This window comes from Manduca sexta, unplaced genomic scaffold, assembly GCF_014839805.1.
Source record: "Manduca sexta isolate Smith_Timp_Sample1 unplaced genomic scaffold, JHU_Msex_v1.0 HiC_scaffold_76, whole genome shotgun sequence".
Taxonomy (NCBI): domain Eukaryota; kingdom Metazoa; phylum Arthropoda; class Insecta; order Lepidoptera; family Sphingidae; genus Manduca; species Manduca sexta.
The window spans coordinates 42,816-62,406 of NW_023595583.1; the positions used below are offsets into that span (position 1 = coordinate 42,816).

The window sequence follows — 19,591 nt, forward strand, 5'->3', positions numbered from 1 at the left end:
TTTACTTATAATTTGTATAGATGACGCTACTTGTTACGCTTTAGAGACAGCGTTTATTTTCGCTTTGCATAAACTATTTTATGAATATTGTGAATTTATGTAATTCAATACTTTTAATATTTTTTTCAATAATAATACTTAATGTTAATTATTCATACAGGGAATCGTACTCAGAATCCCACAGTCACAAATCATGGTAGATAGTGACATGACATTGGCGAAAGGTGAAATTTTCAAAAGGTAACCCGGGAAAAAATTGTCTTACTTAACATACCGCGGACAATATAACAGAAAACAAAAACTAAGGCAAACCCTAAAGGGAAGCTGGTAGAAATGGTGTTGTATGGAGCCTAAAAAAGCGGCGATAGCCTAGTTGGGTGTGGAACGGACTGCCAAGACGAATGTCCACAGGTTCAAATCCCAAGGGCACACACCTCTGACTTTACTAAAATCATGTGTGTATTCTTGGTGAATTTATCGTTCGCTTTAACAGTGAAGGAAAACATCGTGAGGAACACATCTGCACATCTGAGAAGTTCTCTATAGGAATTTCGAAGGTGTGTGAAGTCTACCAATCCGCACTAGGCCAGCGTGGTGGACTAAGGCCTAATCCCTCTCAGTAGTAGAGGAGGCCCGTGCTCAGCAGTGGGCAAGTATATAATACAGGGCTGATATTATTATATAGAGCCTTCGAACTTCGGTACATGATACGCTGTTCCTGCTAATAGGCCAACAAGGCATTGTAATAAGCATAAAATTTGATTTGGTTTCTTTAATTTAATTAAGGTTCGTCCCAAGACTTAGCATGCATAAAAGGCTCTAAAAATAATTAATCATACTTCTACAATGTTATCTTTACTTTAGTTATTACATTTTTTTGTATTGTGGATATTATTTCGTAAATTTCATGGTGAAAATTCCATTAGAATAGTTGTTTCCGTGCTTCCAAGTTTACATACTTTAATTTCCAATTATTAGCGAGACAATTTAATGCGAAATGTTTTCGCAGTTCAGTTTTCAAAAATCATTCATATTCCCGTCCGCAACTCCTGCGCAGTCGATATATGAAACGAACGTTCAAGGCCATTAGCTCGGATGTGAGCATTATTATAATACAAAAACCAGATGTGATCATTAATTATACCACTTCCTGTCTTTTAATTATTTTCCACTTCTTATCTATAAGGATTGTTTTAATTGATATTATTCTACAAATAATTGTTATCGCCGCAGTTAAACAGGAACAGATTTATATTAAGATTAAAGTTCTTTGTATCAGATTATAATGATAACGATATGAAAAACAAACAATTAGTTTAAGATAATATTCACTATTAAATAAATACAATCTTAAACCTTATAGGTAGGTAAATAAAATTGATCATAGATTGAATTTAATAAAAATGCTAAGGTAAAATACACTATAATTAATAATAAATGCTACGGTTAATTTATATTATATATACAAATGAATAAAGCTGAATAGTTTTGTGTTTGAATCATTTTTAGACTTGGTTGCTTAAGTGACCTTACTTCACCTGATGGTAATCGAAGTCGGGTCCAGTTAGTGTGTTCTGGCTTGGAATCCCGGATCGAGCAAAGTGATATTTGGGATTTTCTGCTCAATATCAGCCCGGAGTCGGGAATTTGTGCCCGATATGGTGACAGGCGCGCCCACATCACATCATGGGATAGAACAAGCTTGGCGAAAAGTAGATGCCCTGGTTGCGCCTCTGCATACCCTTTCGTGGATAATGCGTGATGCTGTGTATGTATAATTTTAAACGTAAAGTCGCACACGAAGTTTACTTTTATACTTTAGGTAAAGCACGTAATATTATAATTTATTTACAAGAGATCAATGTATCTTTTGTTATTAATGGAGTTTACCTTAAACTGATTTTGAAAAGAGCAACACCAGTGTATCTTATATCTATATATCTATATATTTGCCCGTTCCTCTATGGTGAGAACTGCTTTCCGAACTGGTGGTAGAGTTAATATTGATGGAATCTAAATAATCTATAACATTTTACGGATTTAAATAAATCATTTCATTTCATTTCACTATAATATCTTCTGAGTATTTCGCTGACCTTCGTTAAGATTGGCTGCCGTGGCCGAAACTCGGTTAGGTTATCAATCAATGATTACTTCCATTTTGTTTACATTCGCGGAAATCCCCAATATCATAATCCGTTTTACTGAAACCTAAACCGGAAAATTACTTCTGATAACATAAGGCGAATATTATCAATAATGACTAATTATACCGAAAATAAATTTGCAATAACAAAAAAATATGATTACGTAAGTTGAAAACATTATTTTTATGATATATTTCTCTTGATAACGTTAATATGAAATTTAAATCATTTAATTGATTTGAATAAAATTTATTGATTCGAGCAAGTCTTGGAGTGCATTTTATGTAGGTTTATGTCGAGTATTCCGGTTTGAAGAATATGTAGCCAGTGTAACTTCTGAACATAAAAAGATTAACATCTCATGTCTCAGGATGACGAGCGCAGTGGAATACTAAACAATACTTGTAATTGAAGGTGTTGATGGTGTTTCTACTGTTTATGGGCGGTCGTATCGCTTACCATCAAGCGAACGGCAAGCTCGTTTCGTCATTCAAAGCAATAAAAAAAGAATAGAGGTAGGTAACCCACTCACTCTAACATCAAACGAAAGAACCAAAATATATTATGAAACATTATTTTACTATAAAGTTGGGTTAATTGTGTTTTCCTTCAAAAAAAACATACACGTCCTTATCAATGCAATCATTAAATTTGTGCAAATCTGACAGAACTGTAATGAATGTGTTACTGATTACCCGACTAAATAATTAAAAGAGGGTTATGATGTTAGTAATGCATTATAGCGATGCATCGACCTTGTTCTAGAAATGTAAAAAATATCTACCCAATGAAATGTTCCGTAAGGCCCTTTCATCTAAAATGACGATACTGTATGTGATGTACCTTGGCTTGCTCCGCTTATCACACAATAGCCTTTCTAGATAAATGAGCTATCCAACACTAAAAGATTTTTTCAATTCGAACCAGTAATTCCTCATATTAGCGAGTTCAAATATACAAACTCTTCAGCTTTAAATTATAGTATAGATTACATAATGGAATCACAGTAAAAACAAATAAAAGTCGTAAAATTCTAGAAATAGGCTAGTGTAACACCTAATGTTGCAGATCGAGCTGATTACTGACTTTATAAATGCGATATATTATTTACTAGCTTTTGCCCGCGGCTCCGCCCGCGTTAAAAAGTTTTCCGGCCTAAAGCTTTCCGTTATAAAAATCACGTTATATATCTTCCCGGGGCCTATGTTCTTCCCAAGGTCTCAAGCTGTCTCCATACCAAATTTCATTTTAATACGTTGGGTCGTTTTTGAGTTTAACACATTCAGGCACACAGACTAGAAACATATTAAAATTAAACAAAAAAGGTAATTAAGCACAGTAGCGTCCTGAAATCCTACGACGGTTCTTGTTCTGAACACACAGTGAACACACTATACGCGTTCAAAGTTAAAGTTCACTTGATGGTAAACGATACAACCGCCTATTAACAGTAGAAACACCACCCACACCTTAAATTACAAAGTATTGTTTGGCATTCCAATGCGCTCGCCATCCTGAGATGTGAGATGTTAAGTCTTTATGTCCAGTAGTTACACTAGCTACAATATCCTTCAAACCAGAACACAACAGTGAATACACACTGCTGCTTTGCGGCAGAAATGGACATTGCGGTGGTACCTACACGTAGATAACTATTGAATAATTCTAGATAAATTATTTAAAAAAACTCACCCACCATATAAAGTAAGCAACATTATTTTTTCTTCTCATTATTAACTTATAACCTGGAATTCTATCTAATAAATAGCAATCAGTTAATCGTCTCTTACATGAACCACATAGGTAGTGAAAAATGTGATACATCACTGCCTACTCTCGAAAGGGGAAACTTTTCCTAAGCTAGAATGTAACCCGGGACCTTTTCAACACTCACTTCCCCTAGCAAGCAATCAGATATAGCAAATAAATTAAATTAAAAACCTATTCGAGGTACTTCCCTTATCACAAAATCTGGATAAGATACGAATAAAAACATTGAATGATTTAAAAGATAAAGCAAAAACAATATATAATGCGGCACCGTATTACTTAAACATAATACTTGAAAATGAAGTGGATAGTGCTTCTGCCTTTGCTCCTCGCCTTGACTTTCGCCGAAGAGGCTGAAGATAACGAGTTAAAAATTGCCGAAGAATGTGACAGGGAAGCGTGCAAGTTACCGGAATGCAGGTGTTCATCCTCTGATATACCCGGGGGACTGAAGCCAAGGAACACGCCGCAGGTATGTTGAAATCAAACGTGTTAATAGGACTAAGGGCAAGAGTGAACGATAGCGTGTCCAAAGCCAGCATATGTGTCAATTAGCGTGAGATATTTGTTGTCCTCAATATTTTCTGGAAGCCACTCTTACTATTCCATGAAGTCACTTTGCCCATCTATACATATTATAAAATAAAGTCCCCGTTTCTATCAGTCTGTATGTGATCGATTTTCTCAAAATCCACTCATCGGATTTTTGTACGGTTTTTACTAAAAGATAGTGCTTCTTTTGAGGGAGGTTTAGGTTAAAAGTACATTACGGTTTTATATAAATTGACTGAAATATAACGATTACTGTTGAAGAGGTTGCGTGGTTGTAAATAATGTCGTGAGTCGGGATTTACGCGGGTAAAACTTTGTAACATACTAATTTCCACACAGGTGAATCCGCGGGCACAGCTACTAAAAAAAATGAAATAATAATTACCTTCGTCCAAGAATAACAATCATAAATTATTCTGGGATTTAATGTGGAAATAGATACTTTCAAATACCCTTGAATGTTAATTGTCGCTTGGAAGGCCAACGCTATACACTTTCCGCATAACATCTTAGGAAGTTAGGAGAGGCTGAAAACCAGCGCTGCTCGGAACTACTGTCCCGGTCAGCACAAGCTGAGCCGCTTCCTTTTGTCTTTATTATAGTATAAATATAAGAATATGTATGTTATCATTTGTGTAATAAGACAATAAACTGATTTATTATTATTATTATTATACTGAATCGTAACAATTCGTAAATACACGCGGTAGCTTTCTCCACAAAATCGGTCACGAGCAAGATTTTACCTTTTAATTTTTGGCAAAGCGACTCAACTGGCCCTGATGGTACTGACTGACTGATAAGAGATGCTTACCCCTCGACAGTCGACACAACTATGCCGGCGTTGGGACCGGATATATACAGGCTAATCCCGAAACGCGACACACATACATGAGCCATAGCGGGTTTTAACACCTTGTGTACGGTGGTCGCTATCCAGTCGGATAACATATCCTACCACGAGCTATTTTTACGACGATTTGCATTTAATTAGTAGTTGTGATATAATATTATCTATTTAATTATCCATATTATATGAACTGTAAATAACATTTTTATATTTAAGGTTATAGCTTAAGGTCCATTTTTCATACATTTTGTTTCACCTTTAATCTGGGTAACTAAACAAGTATTGGCAAGTAAAGAATTTAAATTCACGTCTAGTTAGTATTACTAGTTAGACTAAACAAGTATTGACAAGTAAAGAATTTAAATAATAGTGAAATTTAAATTCTTTACTTGTCAATACTTGTTTAGTTACCAAGATTAAAGGTGAAACAAAATGTATGAAAATGGACCTTAAGCTATAACTTTAAGTCTCTTTTCTTAGTAATCTTGATAATGTCGTTAATAATTGCTGCTGCTTTTATAAAATCAAATGATAAATCAATAATCTTATCTTAATTACCGGCAAAAACATATTCAATAACAATTTCGTAGATTAGATCAAGTTTCTTAAGCTCGATAATTTTGATTATAGCTTTGATTTTGCTCGTGTAAATGTTAGACTTATGCAATATTTTAATTGTAGATGAAATATATTTCAAATAAACTTTGCATACAGGACTATTTTGACATTGCGTAACTAACTGAAACCACATACGTCTTGAAAATAGCACTTAATAATAAACTACCATTTGGTCGCGGCTTCGCTCCCGTGAAAAAGTTTTAAGGTAGACAAGTCCCGCCATATATTTTATCGGCTTAAAAAGTAGCCTATATCCTTGCAAAGGTTTCAAATTATTTCCCTACCAAATTTCATAAAAATCTGTTGGGTAGTTTTTATTTTGTCATGTTCAGATAGACAGACAGATGCGGCGGGGTATTTTATAATTATATATATTTAGAACTTACTACGAGATCAATTCCATCATTAATACTTGTTGCGTAACTTTAAAAGTGGCAGCGCATTCAACGGAAGCTCTAACAATAATGTTTTTTCAACGTTATCAAATACTAGAAGAATTTTATAATTCGAACCATTTGTATTGACATAAGCGCATTCAAACATATATAGTATAGATAGAGATTACTCTAACTATATATTTAAAATAAAAAAGTGATTTCGTACAAAATAAATCAATAAAAAGTAATTTTAATTTTATACGCCCTGGTACCACTACCCTTGTAAAATTCCTCGTAGCGGCAACATTACACTTTCAAAGAAAAATAAATTCATACATGCTATATTTGCCTTAAACTACAAAATGTTAAAAAAATAAAAGTGAAATTGGGATTTTTTGTGAAAATATTAGTTATTCATGGATACATTTTAAAACAGTATTCGCAGAGTAAAGAGGAATATGTGATTTTATTTATTAACGCAATATCACGATGACCCTGTATATGAAAACTATTCACAAAGTATGCTGTGCGAACTTAATTCCAAAGAACTTCTCAACCTGCCTCCCCAGCATGTTCAATAATAATAATAATATCAGCCCTGTATTATATACTTGCCCACTGCTGAGCACGGGCCTCCTCTACTACTGACAGGGATTAGGCCTTAGTCCACCACGCTGGCCCAGTGCGGGTTGGTAGACTTCACACACCTTCGAAATTCCTATAGAGAAGTTCTCAGATGTGCAGGTTTCCTTACGATGTTTTCCTTCGCCGTTAAAGCGAACGATAAATTCACAAAGAATACATACATGATTTTAGAAAAGTCAGAGGTGTGTGCCCTTGGGATTTATACCTGTGGACATTCGTCTTGGCAGACCGTTCCACACCCAACTAGGCTATCGCCGCTTTTGTGCGGGCTTGACTAAAAAGAACTTCTCAACCTGCCACCCCAGCAGGCTCGTCAAGTAAATTCTTTAATACATTGTTCCTTATATCACAGTTGAATTAGCTACATTATTCAGGTCCTGTTTAACTCAATGTTTCCCTTTCAGTTTGTGACCGTCACCTTCGACGATGCTGTCAACGTTTTGAACATCGAAACGTACAGGGCCATCCTTTACAACCGCAGAAACTCCAACGGTTGTAATGCAGGAGCCACATTCTACGTCAACCATGAGTACACCAACTACCAGTTGGTCAATGAACTGTATAACAGAGGGTACGAGATAGCCCTGCACTCCATTACGCACAGAACTCCTAACTCCTTCTGGGCAACGGCTACCTATGAAGACTTGGTTAAGGAGTTTGTTGATCAGCGTCGCCAGATGTCTCATTTTGCTAATATCCCCATGAATGCCATTCAAGGTAGGTTCACAAGTTGTTCTTTGCTAGATAGTGGTAGCGTGTATCAAGATGAGTTGCCTTCAATTCAAGTGTTGCAGACCTGAGTCTGCAACACTTGAATTTTATCAATAAAACCCATAAAAACATTACATTATTTCTACTAATCAAAAGGGGCAAGCTTCATACTGATTCTAAGTCTAAAATTATTACGATCATGCATCATTAACTGTGAATCACTTTTATTCAAGGTATACGCAAGCCTTTCCTGCAGCTGAGTGGAAACACAAGCTTCCTGATGATGGCTAACCATGGACTCAAATACGATTGCTCCTGGCCCAGTAATGTCCACACCGACCACGCCCTCTGGCCGTACACCCTTGATCACGCTTCGACTCAGGACTGTCCCATCGGCCCGTGCCCCACTGCGTCGATCCCTGGACCCTGGGTGATGCCTATGATCTCCTGGAGGGACCTTAACAACTTCCCATGCTCAATGGTTGATACTTGCGTGTTCTTGTAAGTATATTTTTGGATACTGACTTCAACAGTAGCACTGAACATTTTTAATTTCAAACATTTCTCTGACACTTTAAATGATATTTGTTATTATAACACTGGGTACTTAATATCCTTTAAAAACAACGTATCATTGTCTATGTCCAATCGGAACATACTTATAACAGTTATAATTACAAATCACACAGATTTTGGCATACGAGAATTTGTAAGACAAACTATAAAACTATGATTCCTTCTATGTGCAATATTCTTGGCCATGCGAGCTAACTAAAGTTCCTCAGTTTTATTTTTGGTTTGCAACCGGCGTACTAGTCACCGGATAATATTGCAGTTTTTTTTCTCTTTATATTCAAGCACGGAAAAGTGTTCCCACTGCACCTGATGGTAAGTGGAGTGGGGTCCAATAGAATGTTGACTGACGAGAGACAATTACCCATCGATAGTCTATACAATTATGTCGGCCTGTTACAACCGGATATACACAAGCTGAATGCCGCATTGCCGCGGAACGCGGGACAATTACGTCGGCCTATGGCGGGTAACACCTCATGTTCGGTGGACGTTATCCGGACGAATATAAAATATGTCAAAATCTTTTTACACCTATACATATATCATAAACGTCTCACTCTACATCTGTAGTTATCTTCTCTAAAGAAATACATATTCAATTATATTCTGAACTAAACTTACTCCGATCTGTATTTCCAGCCCTGACCGTGAAGACGAGGACGAATGGTTCAAATTCATCATGAGTAACTTCGAGAGGCATTACTTCGGCAACCGCGCGCCTTTCGGTTTCTTCGTCCACGAATGGTACATCAGGGAGTACTCTGGAGTAAGGAAGGCGTTCATCAGATTCATGGACGTCATCAACAATATACCAGATGTGTTTATGGTGAGTCCATTTCCCATTATCACTTTTATATGCAGTAGTACAAGATACATTTTTGAAAAATAGATTTGTTTAATTTTCGCAAATCGTTACCTGGTATCATGCATCTATCTTCTTCTACGGTAGATCTGGTTTATTCATATTGATAACTATATGCGCTGCCTATTGTTGTATAGTTATTTTACAAATAAACGAAAATAAAAATCCCGTTCATAAATATCATAATTGCTTAAATAGTAGCAACACCACTGAACTTTGAATTATGAGCAATTGGCATTATCCTTATCGTCTTGAGATGTTCACTATTACGTCCAAAATGCCAGTATTTAACCCACCTACAACCATGAGCACAACTTGGACTATGCAACAGAAATGACATTACAGTGGTGCCCATGAAAACTCTCATATGTGAGAGTCCGTCTGGGTAGGCCGCAATTTCTCCCGCCAACCAGCTGTGTGTAGGTATTCACTGTTGTGTTGCGGTTTAAAGGACATTGTAGCCAATGCAACTACTGGACATAATAAGACTTAACACATGTCTCAGGATGGCGAGCGCAGTGGAATACCAAACAATACTTTGTAATTCAAGGTGGATGGTGTTTCTACTGTTTATGCAGTCGTGTCGCTTACTATCAGGCGAATGGCAAGCTCATTTCGTCATTCAAAGATATAAAAAAAATACAGTCACAAACTAGAGACCAACCCTTAAATAAACGATATTCTGTTTCCCAGGTGAACTCAAATGAAGTGATCGAGTGGGTGAAGAACCCCATTCCAGTGAATGAGTACAGAGAAAAACGTTGCCCCTCCCACACCCCGTCTGTCTGCCGACATGCATCGTGCGGCCCTCTGAGAGGAGAACACAACAACGTAATAACTTCTTTATCAAATCATACAATATCTTTACAAGACGTCTTTAATATCAATAATGTTTCAATTTTTAGATCCGATTTATGGTTTTAGATGTTTTCTTTTTTCCAAAAAAGTTTTCTAAATAATTCTAAACTAAAATCTTATTCTTGGCTATTATGCGTTATATTCTCAAATTATGTTTTCAATTCAAAAATATTGACACGCCAAAACTTTAACTCTAAAAATAATTAATGTAACCTTGTTTTTCAGCTGGACTACTGGATGCAGATTTGTACGTCGTGCCCGCGCAACTACCCGTGGTTCGGAAACCCTCTGGGCCAATAAATCTATTTTTAAATAAATTATTTTAATTTTTACCGATGTCTTTTTTAATATTTTTTAATCATACAAAATCCGCAACAGCTCTTGCGCATTACCGCCTGCAGCCGTCAACAATTATGGAGGAGGCTCCATGCTTATAATGTTCTGCCGACACTTTGACTTTTAAGCCTTCATGGTCATGAGAGAATATTATACTTACTATAAAATCCAAAATATAGTTTCATTTTAATATCTAAAGATGAGTCATTCTTTATCTCATGATAATATATGAAAGCCGTGATTGGTACTGTGACCGAATACTTCCAAAAAGGGAAAGCAGCCAGAGAAAGCTTTAAATATAGAATAGATGTAAATTTTTTCATGTATATATTTTGCTTCCTCAGTTTAACATTTACTTCCTTATTTTTAAGTAATGCCTATTCTGGTTTCCCGATATTAAATTAAAATGGGTAAAAAACAATAAAATAAATTCAAATATACCTCTATTATACTTATACCTAGTCTTGCCATAAATATTGTAATAAAGAAAAAAGAAAATTGTTAACTGCAAATAACATTTATTACTTTTACAGTGTGTCAGTTTAATACATAAATATAAAACAATTAAAAATATAAAAGCTTATTCGAAGTGGTCTCCATTGGCTGCAATACAGTCCTTTAAACGATGAGGCCAGTTATCAATAGAAGCACGCACTCTTTCCATGGGAAAATTCTTCACCGCCAATCGTATAGATTGTTTTAGGGACTCAAATTATCATGGCGTTTAGAGCAAGCTGTACTCTCTAAAACTGACCACAAATCATAATCCAGCGGATTAAGATCGGGACTAGACGACGGCCAGTCTTCAGCTCTGATGAAGTCCGAAACGTTCGATTCCAACCAAGACTGCGTGGACCGAGCTTTATGACCCGGCGCCGAGTCTTGCTGGAAGGACCATACTTGGTTATTGAACATGGTGATGTTAAGGGGCTTAACTACCTTCTCAAGAATGGTATCTTGATACACTTGTGCCGATGTTTTGATACCTTTTTCACAAAAATATGGCTCAGTCACTCCTTCATAGCTAACACCCCACCAAACCATCACTGAAGTCGGATAATGTCCACGTTGCACTCTGTCGACTAATTGGGAAGCTTCCTTAGAGCTTTGAGCATAAATACGGTCATTTTGTTTGTTAAAATGTTGCTCAATTGTAAAAATTTTCTCATCCGTAAACAAAATTTTTCTGTGACCTCCCTTTGCGTACCGCTTCAGTAGTTGTTTCGATTTTACCACCCTATTCTTCTTTAAATTATCAGTTAAGAAATGGCCAGTGCGTCTCTTATAGGCTGCAAGTCCTAAGTCATCTTTTAAAATACGCGACATGGTTCTAGGTGCTATCTTCATTTCCCGAGATAAAATCTTTTGCTTTCGGACAGGATTTCTTCGAATTCTTTCCCTTACTGCTTTGACCACCTTTTTCGTACGAACACTACGTGGACGGCCAGATCTTTTCTGTCACAAACAGAGGAGGTCTCATTGTACCTATTAATAGCCCGGTACACAAACATTTTACTAATACCAAGTGTATGGAGAGTTTTAAAAATTGCATTTGGCTCCATACCTACTTTGTGTAATGCTATCACAGCGATTCGGTTCTCTTTATCACCCCACACCATTTTAATATCGCAAAATATTTTACAATGTATTGGCGCCAAAATGAGAAAACACAATGAACAATCGTATAAAAATGACAGATTCGAAATTCAAATGTAATATTTTTTTATAATTAAGTGTAACAGTATTTATGGCCAGACTAAGTATGATGTAATTTACTTATAATATCACTATAAATACAAGGTATACATTAATGTTGATCCATAATCTTAAGAACTATCCTTGCAGCATCGACATCATGTGAAATTGCGTTTCTGTTTCCCTTTCCCCTCACTTCAGTCCCTACTCAGGGCGCAGCGCAGCGCTTGCGGTCAGTCCAAATACAATCTAGATCAAAGTCAGTTTAATATCAGCCCTGTATTATATACTGTCCCACTGTTGGGTACGGGCCACCTCTACTATTGAGAGGGAATAGGCCTTAGTCCATCACGCTGGCCTAGTGCGGGTTGGCAGACTTCACACACCCTCGAAAATTCGTAATAGAGAATTAGCAGGTATGCAGGTTTCCTCACGATGTTTTCCTTCACCTTTAAAGCAAGCAACGTCAGTTAGACTTGTATCAATTAACCATGATTGAGTAATTAACAATGCAATTTTTAACGATACATTTTCACTTATCGTTTATTAACCGAATTTGCAAGTTATTTTTTCATTCAAGAATAATTAGTATACTTTAATATTATTGTTCCCATACAATCTTTTTCAAAATCTGTTGGATAGATGGCTTTAAAGGTATAATTCGGATTACTGTCTTAATCCATCCATATTAAAGGGATTTTTAAGTCTACGTAAGGAGTATATTTTGATCTTAGTTCCTACTACTATCCTACTAGTGTACACGAAGTATTAAATAAAGTCCTTAAATATTTTTACGAGGTAAGTTTCATTTAAATACTGATCTTACCCGATCTTCCGACTACCGATGTTACCCCTCACGGGTAACACTGTAAATATTTGAAGAACATTATTGATTTATATGTACATACACATATAAATCAACAAAATTTGGTACTTACCACAGCCTAAAAAAACGAAACAAGTAATTATTTGACACGTCGTGTATAAACATTACAAAAACTTGCATGATTTGCAAATGCAAGATCGAATGATTTTAATCCGTTCTTCAACAATAAATAATTTTGGTGTAAACATCGAGTTCAGCGCATAGACATGTTTCGACAATTTAAATAAAGCTTAAAGATTTTTTACCTTAAGATACCATATAGGTCGAAAATCAATTAAAACAGTAAACAGATTCATGCATAGAGTTAGTCCGGATCTTCAAGAAAACGGCGATATAAATGTATTGTGTTTATCGGTACCGTTATCTCATAATACTTATCGGAATCACTCACGTCAACTAGCGGGATGTACGTAACAAGCAAGACTCACAGGAAATGTTTCCAGAACACAAAAATTATAAAACAATAGCTTGTTATACGATTTATACGATGTTACCCCGCATCTACCGAGCTAGGCTCTTGCAGACGCAAGACCTACCACTAGCCTTACAATGCATTTAACTAGTTTTATAAAAATAGGCATGTCCCTAGGCTAGCTTTGACAGTCGGTATCATTATAATTTTCAGCTATTATTTTAAAAATCTTAATATTATAATAACATCTTATCTAGAAATTTCCAAAATCTAAGTCATAACACCAGTGCATTTAGATAATAGAACGAATAACGATAAAGCCCTCTATATAATGGATGGTCAGGATCCAGTATTTGGAACACGAGACAATGAAGTGGTTCATACTAGTGAGCTTAGTTGTGGCTGTAGTGGCTGAGGAAGCTGGCGAGCTGCCCTCAGCTGAGCCTTGTGATGTGGAGGCGTGCAAGCTGCCGGAATGTAGGTGCTCCACCACTGACATCCCTGGAGGATTGTCCCCAAGGAACACTCCCTCAGGTGAGAACATCACAGCATAAACTTTAGAGCAAGCTGTCACTGAACATTTTTTGTGGTACATCGCTGGTCAATCCGTGGACAAGATTTTATCAAACATATCTTTAAGTTTCCCTTGTACATTAGAATCTATTTTAAATAATTGGTAATGTAAAAAAATTACTTTCTGTCGATAGTGATGTTTGTAGAGGAAACCACAAACATCACATTCGACAGTACAGTACTGTACCGGAGTTCTTAAATTTTGAAATTAATTCCTTAAGTATTTGGAACTTCCAATGAACTGATGTAAATTTGTTTATAGAAATAGTATCATGAAGTATTACAACGATCACGGATTATTCAAATTCTTGAGTCAAATTCCAGTGCAATATAATTATGATAACATTTCCTATCAAGATATTTCGGACATTAATATATTTTATACATACATATTTAAGGCAATTACCGTATATTAGTAACAATGCCACATGACATTTTTGGTTCACAATGCCGATTTTAGAAATAATTCAACTATTCATAAAAAAGCTAGACTTCTATCGTCAGATAAATTTCTTGGGACCGTAGTCCCATAAAATTAACGATCGTTAAGTCCTAACATTGAGATGATTTCGATTTTTACTGAACCTATATTTTCCACCAGTTTGTCTCCCTAACCTTCGACGATAGCGTCAACATTCTCAACATGGAGACCTATCGAAGACTGATCTTCAACCGTCGCAACTCCAACGGCTGTCCTGCCGGCACCACGTTCTACGTGAGCCACGAGTATACCAACTACCAGCTCATCAACGAGCTGTACAACCGCGGGTACGAGATCGCGCTCCACTCCATCTCACACCGTGTGCCGCAGACCTGGTGGGCCACCGCCAGCCTCGAGGAGCTCAGGCAGGATATTGGCGATCAGAAGGAACAGATGGCTCACTTCGCTAACATCCCTGCAAATCAAATTAAAGGTAAGTTGTATATTAGATTATTTTATTTTAACTTTACTTAACGATCATTTTATCTACGAAAACCTACGTTTAAAAAGCTTCCACGGTCTTCAAGTTTAATCGGATTTTACTTTACCTCTCTTATGAGATAAAACTCAAAAACTAATGGGGTAGTAAAAACCTACGACTATAACTGGGTTTATTCATGTCATGTATAAACATTATCTCTTTATAGGTGTCCGTCTTCCCTTCCTGCAAATGAGTGGAAATACGAGTTTCCAAGTAATGAAAGAGTACGAGCTTCTCTACGACCACTCCTGGCCCACCGCGTCCCTTAGGGACCCTGGTCTCTGGCCCTACACTCTGCACCATGAATCTACCCAGGATTGCTTCGCACCTCCTTGCCCTACCGCTTCCATCCCCGGACCCTGGGTGTTCCCCATGATAACCTGGATTGATCCCAATGGATTCCCATGTTCTATGGTGGACGCTTGCACTAGCTTGTAAGTATATTTGTCAGGTGTTTTACTAGCCTATAAATATTTTGATTTCTCATTGCATCATAATGAGCTATACCTTATATATAACTAAGTGGTCATGACAATTCCGTCTTGTTAATTTAGATCTTTACGAGAACTTATTATGTTTACTACTATGAATTGCAAGCGCGTCTAGGAACATTCTAATTCATCCCTAGAAAATTTGTTACGTTTTACGGAACAAACCAGGATGTACCACCAGTATTTTTTCTGATTATGATATACTAATATAATATGAATCCTGCCAGCCCCGATCGTGAGGACGAGAACGCGTGGTTCGCGTTCATAATGCAGAACTTCGAGCGGCACTACTTCGGGAACCGCGCGCCCTTCGGCTTCTACGTGCACGAGGGCTACATCAGGGCCTATCCGGCTGTCGAAAGGGCACTAGCGCGATTCCTGAACGTCATTAACCATCTCAACGATGTATTTATGGTAAATCCCTTTATTTCTAACATATTGATATAGAACGGACTGTCGAGCAAAGATCCACAGGTTCAAAATTCAAGCCACCTCTGACTTTCTGAAGTTATGACTGTCTATTGTTTATGAATTATCATTCGCTTTAACAGTGAAGGAAAGCATTGTGAGGAAACCAAAATACTTAGAATTTTTATAGGAGCCTAAGTATGTGAAGTCTTCCAACTCGTACTAATCCAGCGTAGTAGACTAAGGCCCAAACTGTCAGAAGTAGAAGAGGCCCATGATGAACAGTGGGCAGTATATAATACAGGACTGATATTATATTAGTCGACTATCTTTCTACTCACTACATCTTTCCACCAGGCGAATGCTGTCGATATCGTTGAATGGGTGAAGAACCCAGTGCCAGTGAACGAATACAGAGCGAGACCATGTAAGAGCGTCACGCCTTCCTTCTGCCCGGCGAGTAGTTGCGGTCCTTTAATCGGACAGCACAACCAGGTATCTCGACAATTAATTATAGGTGGATTCTTATGTAAAATTTTGTAGGTATTACTTTATACATATCAATAAATACAAAGCAGAAACTATCCTGTAATAATCTAATGCATTCTCTTTGAATATTGCAATGAACAAGACTGGATGTACTATTGTATCGAACTATGCCTTTTTACGAAATCTCAAGCGTAGAATCGTCGGCTTGCTAGTTCTTAAACCCGTATCATAATGTTCAATGACGTCTCAAAAAATAAAAAAGGTATTTCTAGATAAATTTTATCGTCGCATCTGATTTCAAACGCGTGCTTCGTTTTTAAACTATATATTTTTAATGTAGTTATTATTTTCCAGATGAGCTACTGGATACCGATCTGCAATGTCTGTCCTGCCAACTACCCTTGGGTGGGAAATCCACTCGGACGTTAATATAGTCACTAGACATTAATATAACATCTTTAATAATAAGTTTTATATCGAAGTTGAAGATATAGTCATCGTTAATGAGACTGCAACAAGACTCATTACAGACAAAAGTTAATAATTGAGATTTATTACTATTTCTGTATTGTTTTTAATAAATAAATCTGTAATACTTTGTTATTGTTTATTTCTTTCGTAGACTAGGATTTTCATGAACTTACCTACGTCGTCTTTTTATTTTCTCTTGTTTTTACTGCATCTCCTCAATTCTTCTCTTCTACTCTTCCTTTCTTCTCAGCTTTCTTTCTTATCCTATTCTCTTCTTCTCTTCATCACACACGCTACACTAGAGCATTGAGACGATTGAAATAAACAATTTTTTATCAGTTCTTATTGATTAATAATTGTTCGATTGTCAAAATAGGTTCCTTAAAGTACAACAGTTAAGAGGTCTATAGGCATGGAAACAGTGTAAACTAAAAAAAACATGCGGTCTAGCAGTATAGTTCTAGTACAGTAGTTTTAGTATTCGGACTGACATCTCCTCATCGTTGATATCTCATCCTTTTCCAGTGACCGTCCTGAGCTGAGGTTCATAACCCGTAAGTGGGTAGTCCTCAGCATGGTCGCTCAATTTTTAAGGGTTGCCGGCGCCTAAAGTGCTCACCCATGAGTCCGGTTTGTATAAACCGGCCCTTTGCAGGCTAACAAACATAAAACATGTGAAAAAAGGACTGACATAGAAATAATAGAAGTTTTGGGATCTCATTCAATATCTCTTATTGTAGGAAGGAAAAGGACTCGTCAGAACGCGTTATGATACTTCAGTTGTCATTAACCGTTTATACTAATATCCATACCTTTCTAGATATCGAATCATATACGTCATCCTTATCAATACTGAGAATCAAGCTAATAAAGTAGCCGAAATGATGAAAATCATGCCAATTAATAATGATTTGAATGTTGATAACGCATCGGCTTTGATTAAAATATAATTTGACAATGATAATAAAGTAGGTCGTGATAGTGGCAATGATTTTGATCTAAAAACCCAATTTGTGTGACGTACGACCTTAAGCAGAATTATAGCATACAAGCAGTGCCCACAACTATGTCTGCATGGATTTAGATCTACCTGAGCCTGAAATGATTCAAATAAAATTGCAAATAACTTAAAACGTAAACTTTTTCCGATATCCGATTTTAATAAAACAAACGTGTATTATACTCCCAATTATACTCTGTCCATCTATGAAAACTATATAAATATCAGTCAATTAGTAAAACAGACAGAGGATAACACAATTATTCGCTGATTATGTCCTATTACTCTTTTTCGTCGCCATTTTTAATTACTTTCAATGCACAGACACAACGGGTTCAGCGGTGTTTTTTACATGTTTAATAATGATAGTATCTATAACAGCCAATATCTTACTATGACGAATGAAATACCACGTAAGTCTTTGATATTCAAAATTTGGGTGGAGTTGCTACTTATGGGGGATTGTGTCGCTTACAGTAAGTTAAGAGACTTCCTCGTCTTGCCATATAGTTCAAAACAGTCGATGAAAAATAAAATCCTTGTAAACCAAGCAAAATTTTACACTTTTTTTTTAATGTCATTATGCACAGAAGTTTTTTTAGAAAAAAACCACTTTACGAATAGAGATTTTTTCGGCCCAAAAATGATATAGAACTATTTTATGTAGGATATATTTTATATCCGCCCAGATAGCAACCGCTGTACACAAGATGTTAAAACCCGTCGTAGTGGCCCACGTAAGTGTATCGCGTTCTAGGATCAGCCTGTGTATATCCGGTTCCAACAGGCCGGCTTCATTGTGTCGACTGCCGAGGGTAATCGTCTTTGGTCATTCGACATTCTATTGGACCCACTCCACTTACCATCAGGTGCAGTGGCGTCACTCTGCCGTGTATATATAGGGTGCGTTCAGCGAATATCGGAAAGGTTTTTGTTGTGTTGCAAGGAGTCTCAAATTTTTTTTGGCATTTTATACATAAAACTGATTATTATAAAAGGTACTTTATGTGATAATTTCATCATATTTCTCTCGCGATAAAAATGTTTTATCCCTGCCGCCACTATAGGGGTAAGTGGAACGACTATGAAGATTTTACAGGTCTTACGCCCCAATGTCTGCAGTCGGAGGTAAAGCATCGTCCGAGCGAGCAGTGAGCCGAGTCCCTAACACTACTAACACTGAAGCCGGCACACCGACCAAACCCGCAGTGGCTTGATCAACGCTCAAGAGACGCCGCGGGGTATCCTGCCACAGAGATACGGCTCGGCTCATTTGGTAAGCGGTTAACGGAGCCCCGGAATTCCAAAAGACACTTTTGACGTTTAGGACAGCGGGAGGACACATACTCGCGTTGTTGTCCGCCTCATTGGAGTAGATGAGTTAACACCGTCCCTGTTAGCCCTGTGACCCCTTAAAGCCCCATTTAGTCGCCTTTACGACAGGCAGGAGATACCGTGGTGGAATTCTTTAGGTGCCCCCGATCCACAGAGCACTTAGTAACGTATCTGGATAAAGTTTCTATATTATAAATGTAAACGTAACCGTGTCTGTTTGTTACGGTTTCACAGACCCACTGAACTGATTTCAATTAAATTTGGTATAGAGACAGTTTAAGACCCTGGGAAGGACATTAGCTCCTTTATGAACCAGAAGAACTCTGTCACACGGGTGGAGATGTGCACAAATGTAGTATTTTAACAACTTGGCATGAATGTTAGATCATTTGAAACAAACGTTACATTATCGAAGGTTGGGGTCTACATATCAAAAAACGGACCTCGCCACCCTTCCACACCCAATCGAGAAACACAAATGCGTATAATTATTAATTATGTAAGTATTAATAATCATATATTGAGGATATTGATTAAATCATTAGAAAAATAAAACAAACCTTACAC

The 19,591-nt window shown here is 36.9% G+C and overlaps 2 protein-coding genes across 2 annotated transcripts; both read left to right on the forward strand.

Moving 5' to 3' along the window:
• The first annotated feature begins 4,183 nt into the window (after positions 1-4,183).
• On the forward strand, positions 4,184-10,298 carry LOC115447398 (chitin deacetylase 8). Its single transcript, XM_030174430.2, has 6 exons — positions 4,184-4,389; positions 7,364-7,676; positions 7,904-8,171; positions 8,886-9,072; positions 9,802-9,939; positions 10,192-10,298. Exons 1-6 carry the CDS (start codon positions 4,216-4,218, stop codon positions 10,264-10,266), a joined length of 1,155 nt encoding a protein of 384 aa, XP_030030290.1. The 5' UTR covers positions 4,184-4,215; the 3' UTR covers positions 10,267-10,298.
• Positions 10,299-11,966: 1,668 nt separating this feature from the next.
• On the forward strand, positions 11,967-16,817 carry LOC119193591 (chitin deacetylase 8-like). Its single transcript, XM_037447236.1, has 6 exons — positions 11,967-13,824; positions 14,466-14,782; positions 14,997-15,264; positions 15,549-15,735; positions 16,087-16,224; positions 16,573-16,817. Exons 1-6 carry the CDS (start codon positions 13,631-13,633, stop codon positions 16,645-16,647), a joined length of 1,179 nt encoding a protein of 392 aa, XP_037303133.1. The 5' UTR covers positions 11,967-13,630; the 3' UTR covers positions 16,648-16,817.
• Positions 16,818-19,591: the final 2,774 nt, after the last annotated feature.

What these genes read in the sequence shown, in the direction of transcription:
- LOC115447398 (XM_030174430.2), top strand. Translation starts at nt 4,216, where the DNA reads ATGAAGTGGATAGTGCTTCTGCCTTTGCTCCTCGCCTTGACTTTCGCC. An exon ending in AGCCAAGGAACACGCCGCAG is followed by an intron (nt 4,390 to 7,363) that starts GTATGTTGAAAT and finishes TTTCCCTTTCAG; the next exon opens with TTTGTGACCGTCACCTTCGA. An exon ending in GTTGATACTTGCGTGTTCTT is followed by an intron (nt 8,172 to 8,885) that starts GTAAGTATATTT and finishes CTGTATTTCCAG; the next exon opens with CCCTGACCGTGAAGACGAGG.
- LOC119193591 (XM_037447236.1), top strand. Translation starts at nt 13,631, where the DNA reads ATGGTCAGGATCCAGTATTTGGAACACGAGACAATGAAGTGGTTCATA. An exon ending in GTGGACGCTTGCACTAGCTT is followed by an intron (nt 15,265 to 15,548) that starts GTAAGTATATTT and finishes GAATCCTGCCAG; the next exon opens with CCCCGATCGTGAGGACGAGA. An exon ending in TAATCGGACAGCACAACCAG is followed by an intron (nt 16,225 to 16,572) that starts GTATCTCGACAA and finishes ATTATTTTCCAG; the next exon opens with ATGAGCTACTGGATACCGAT.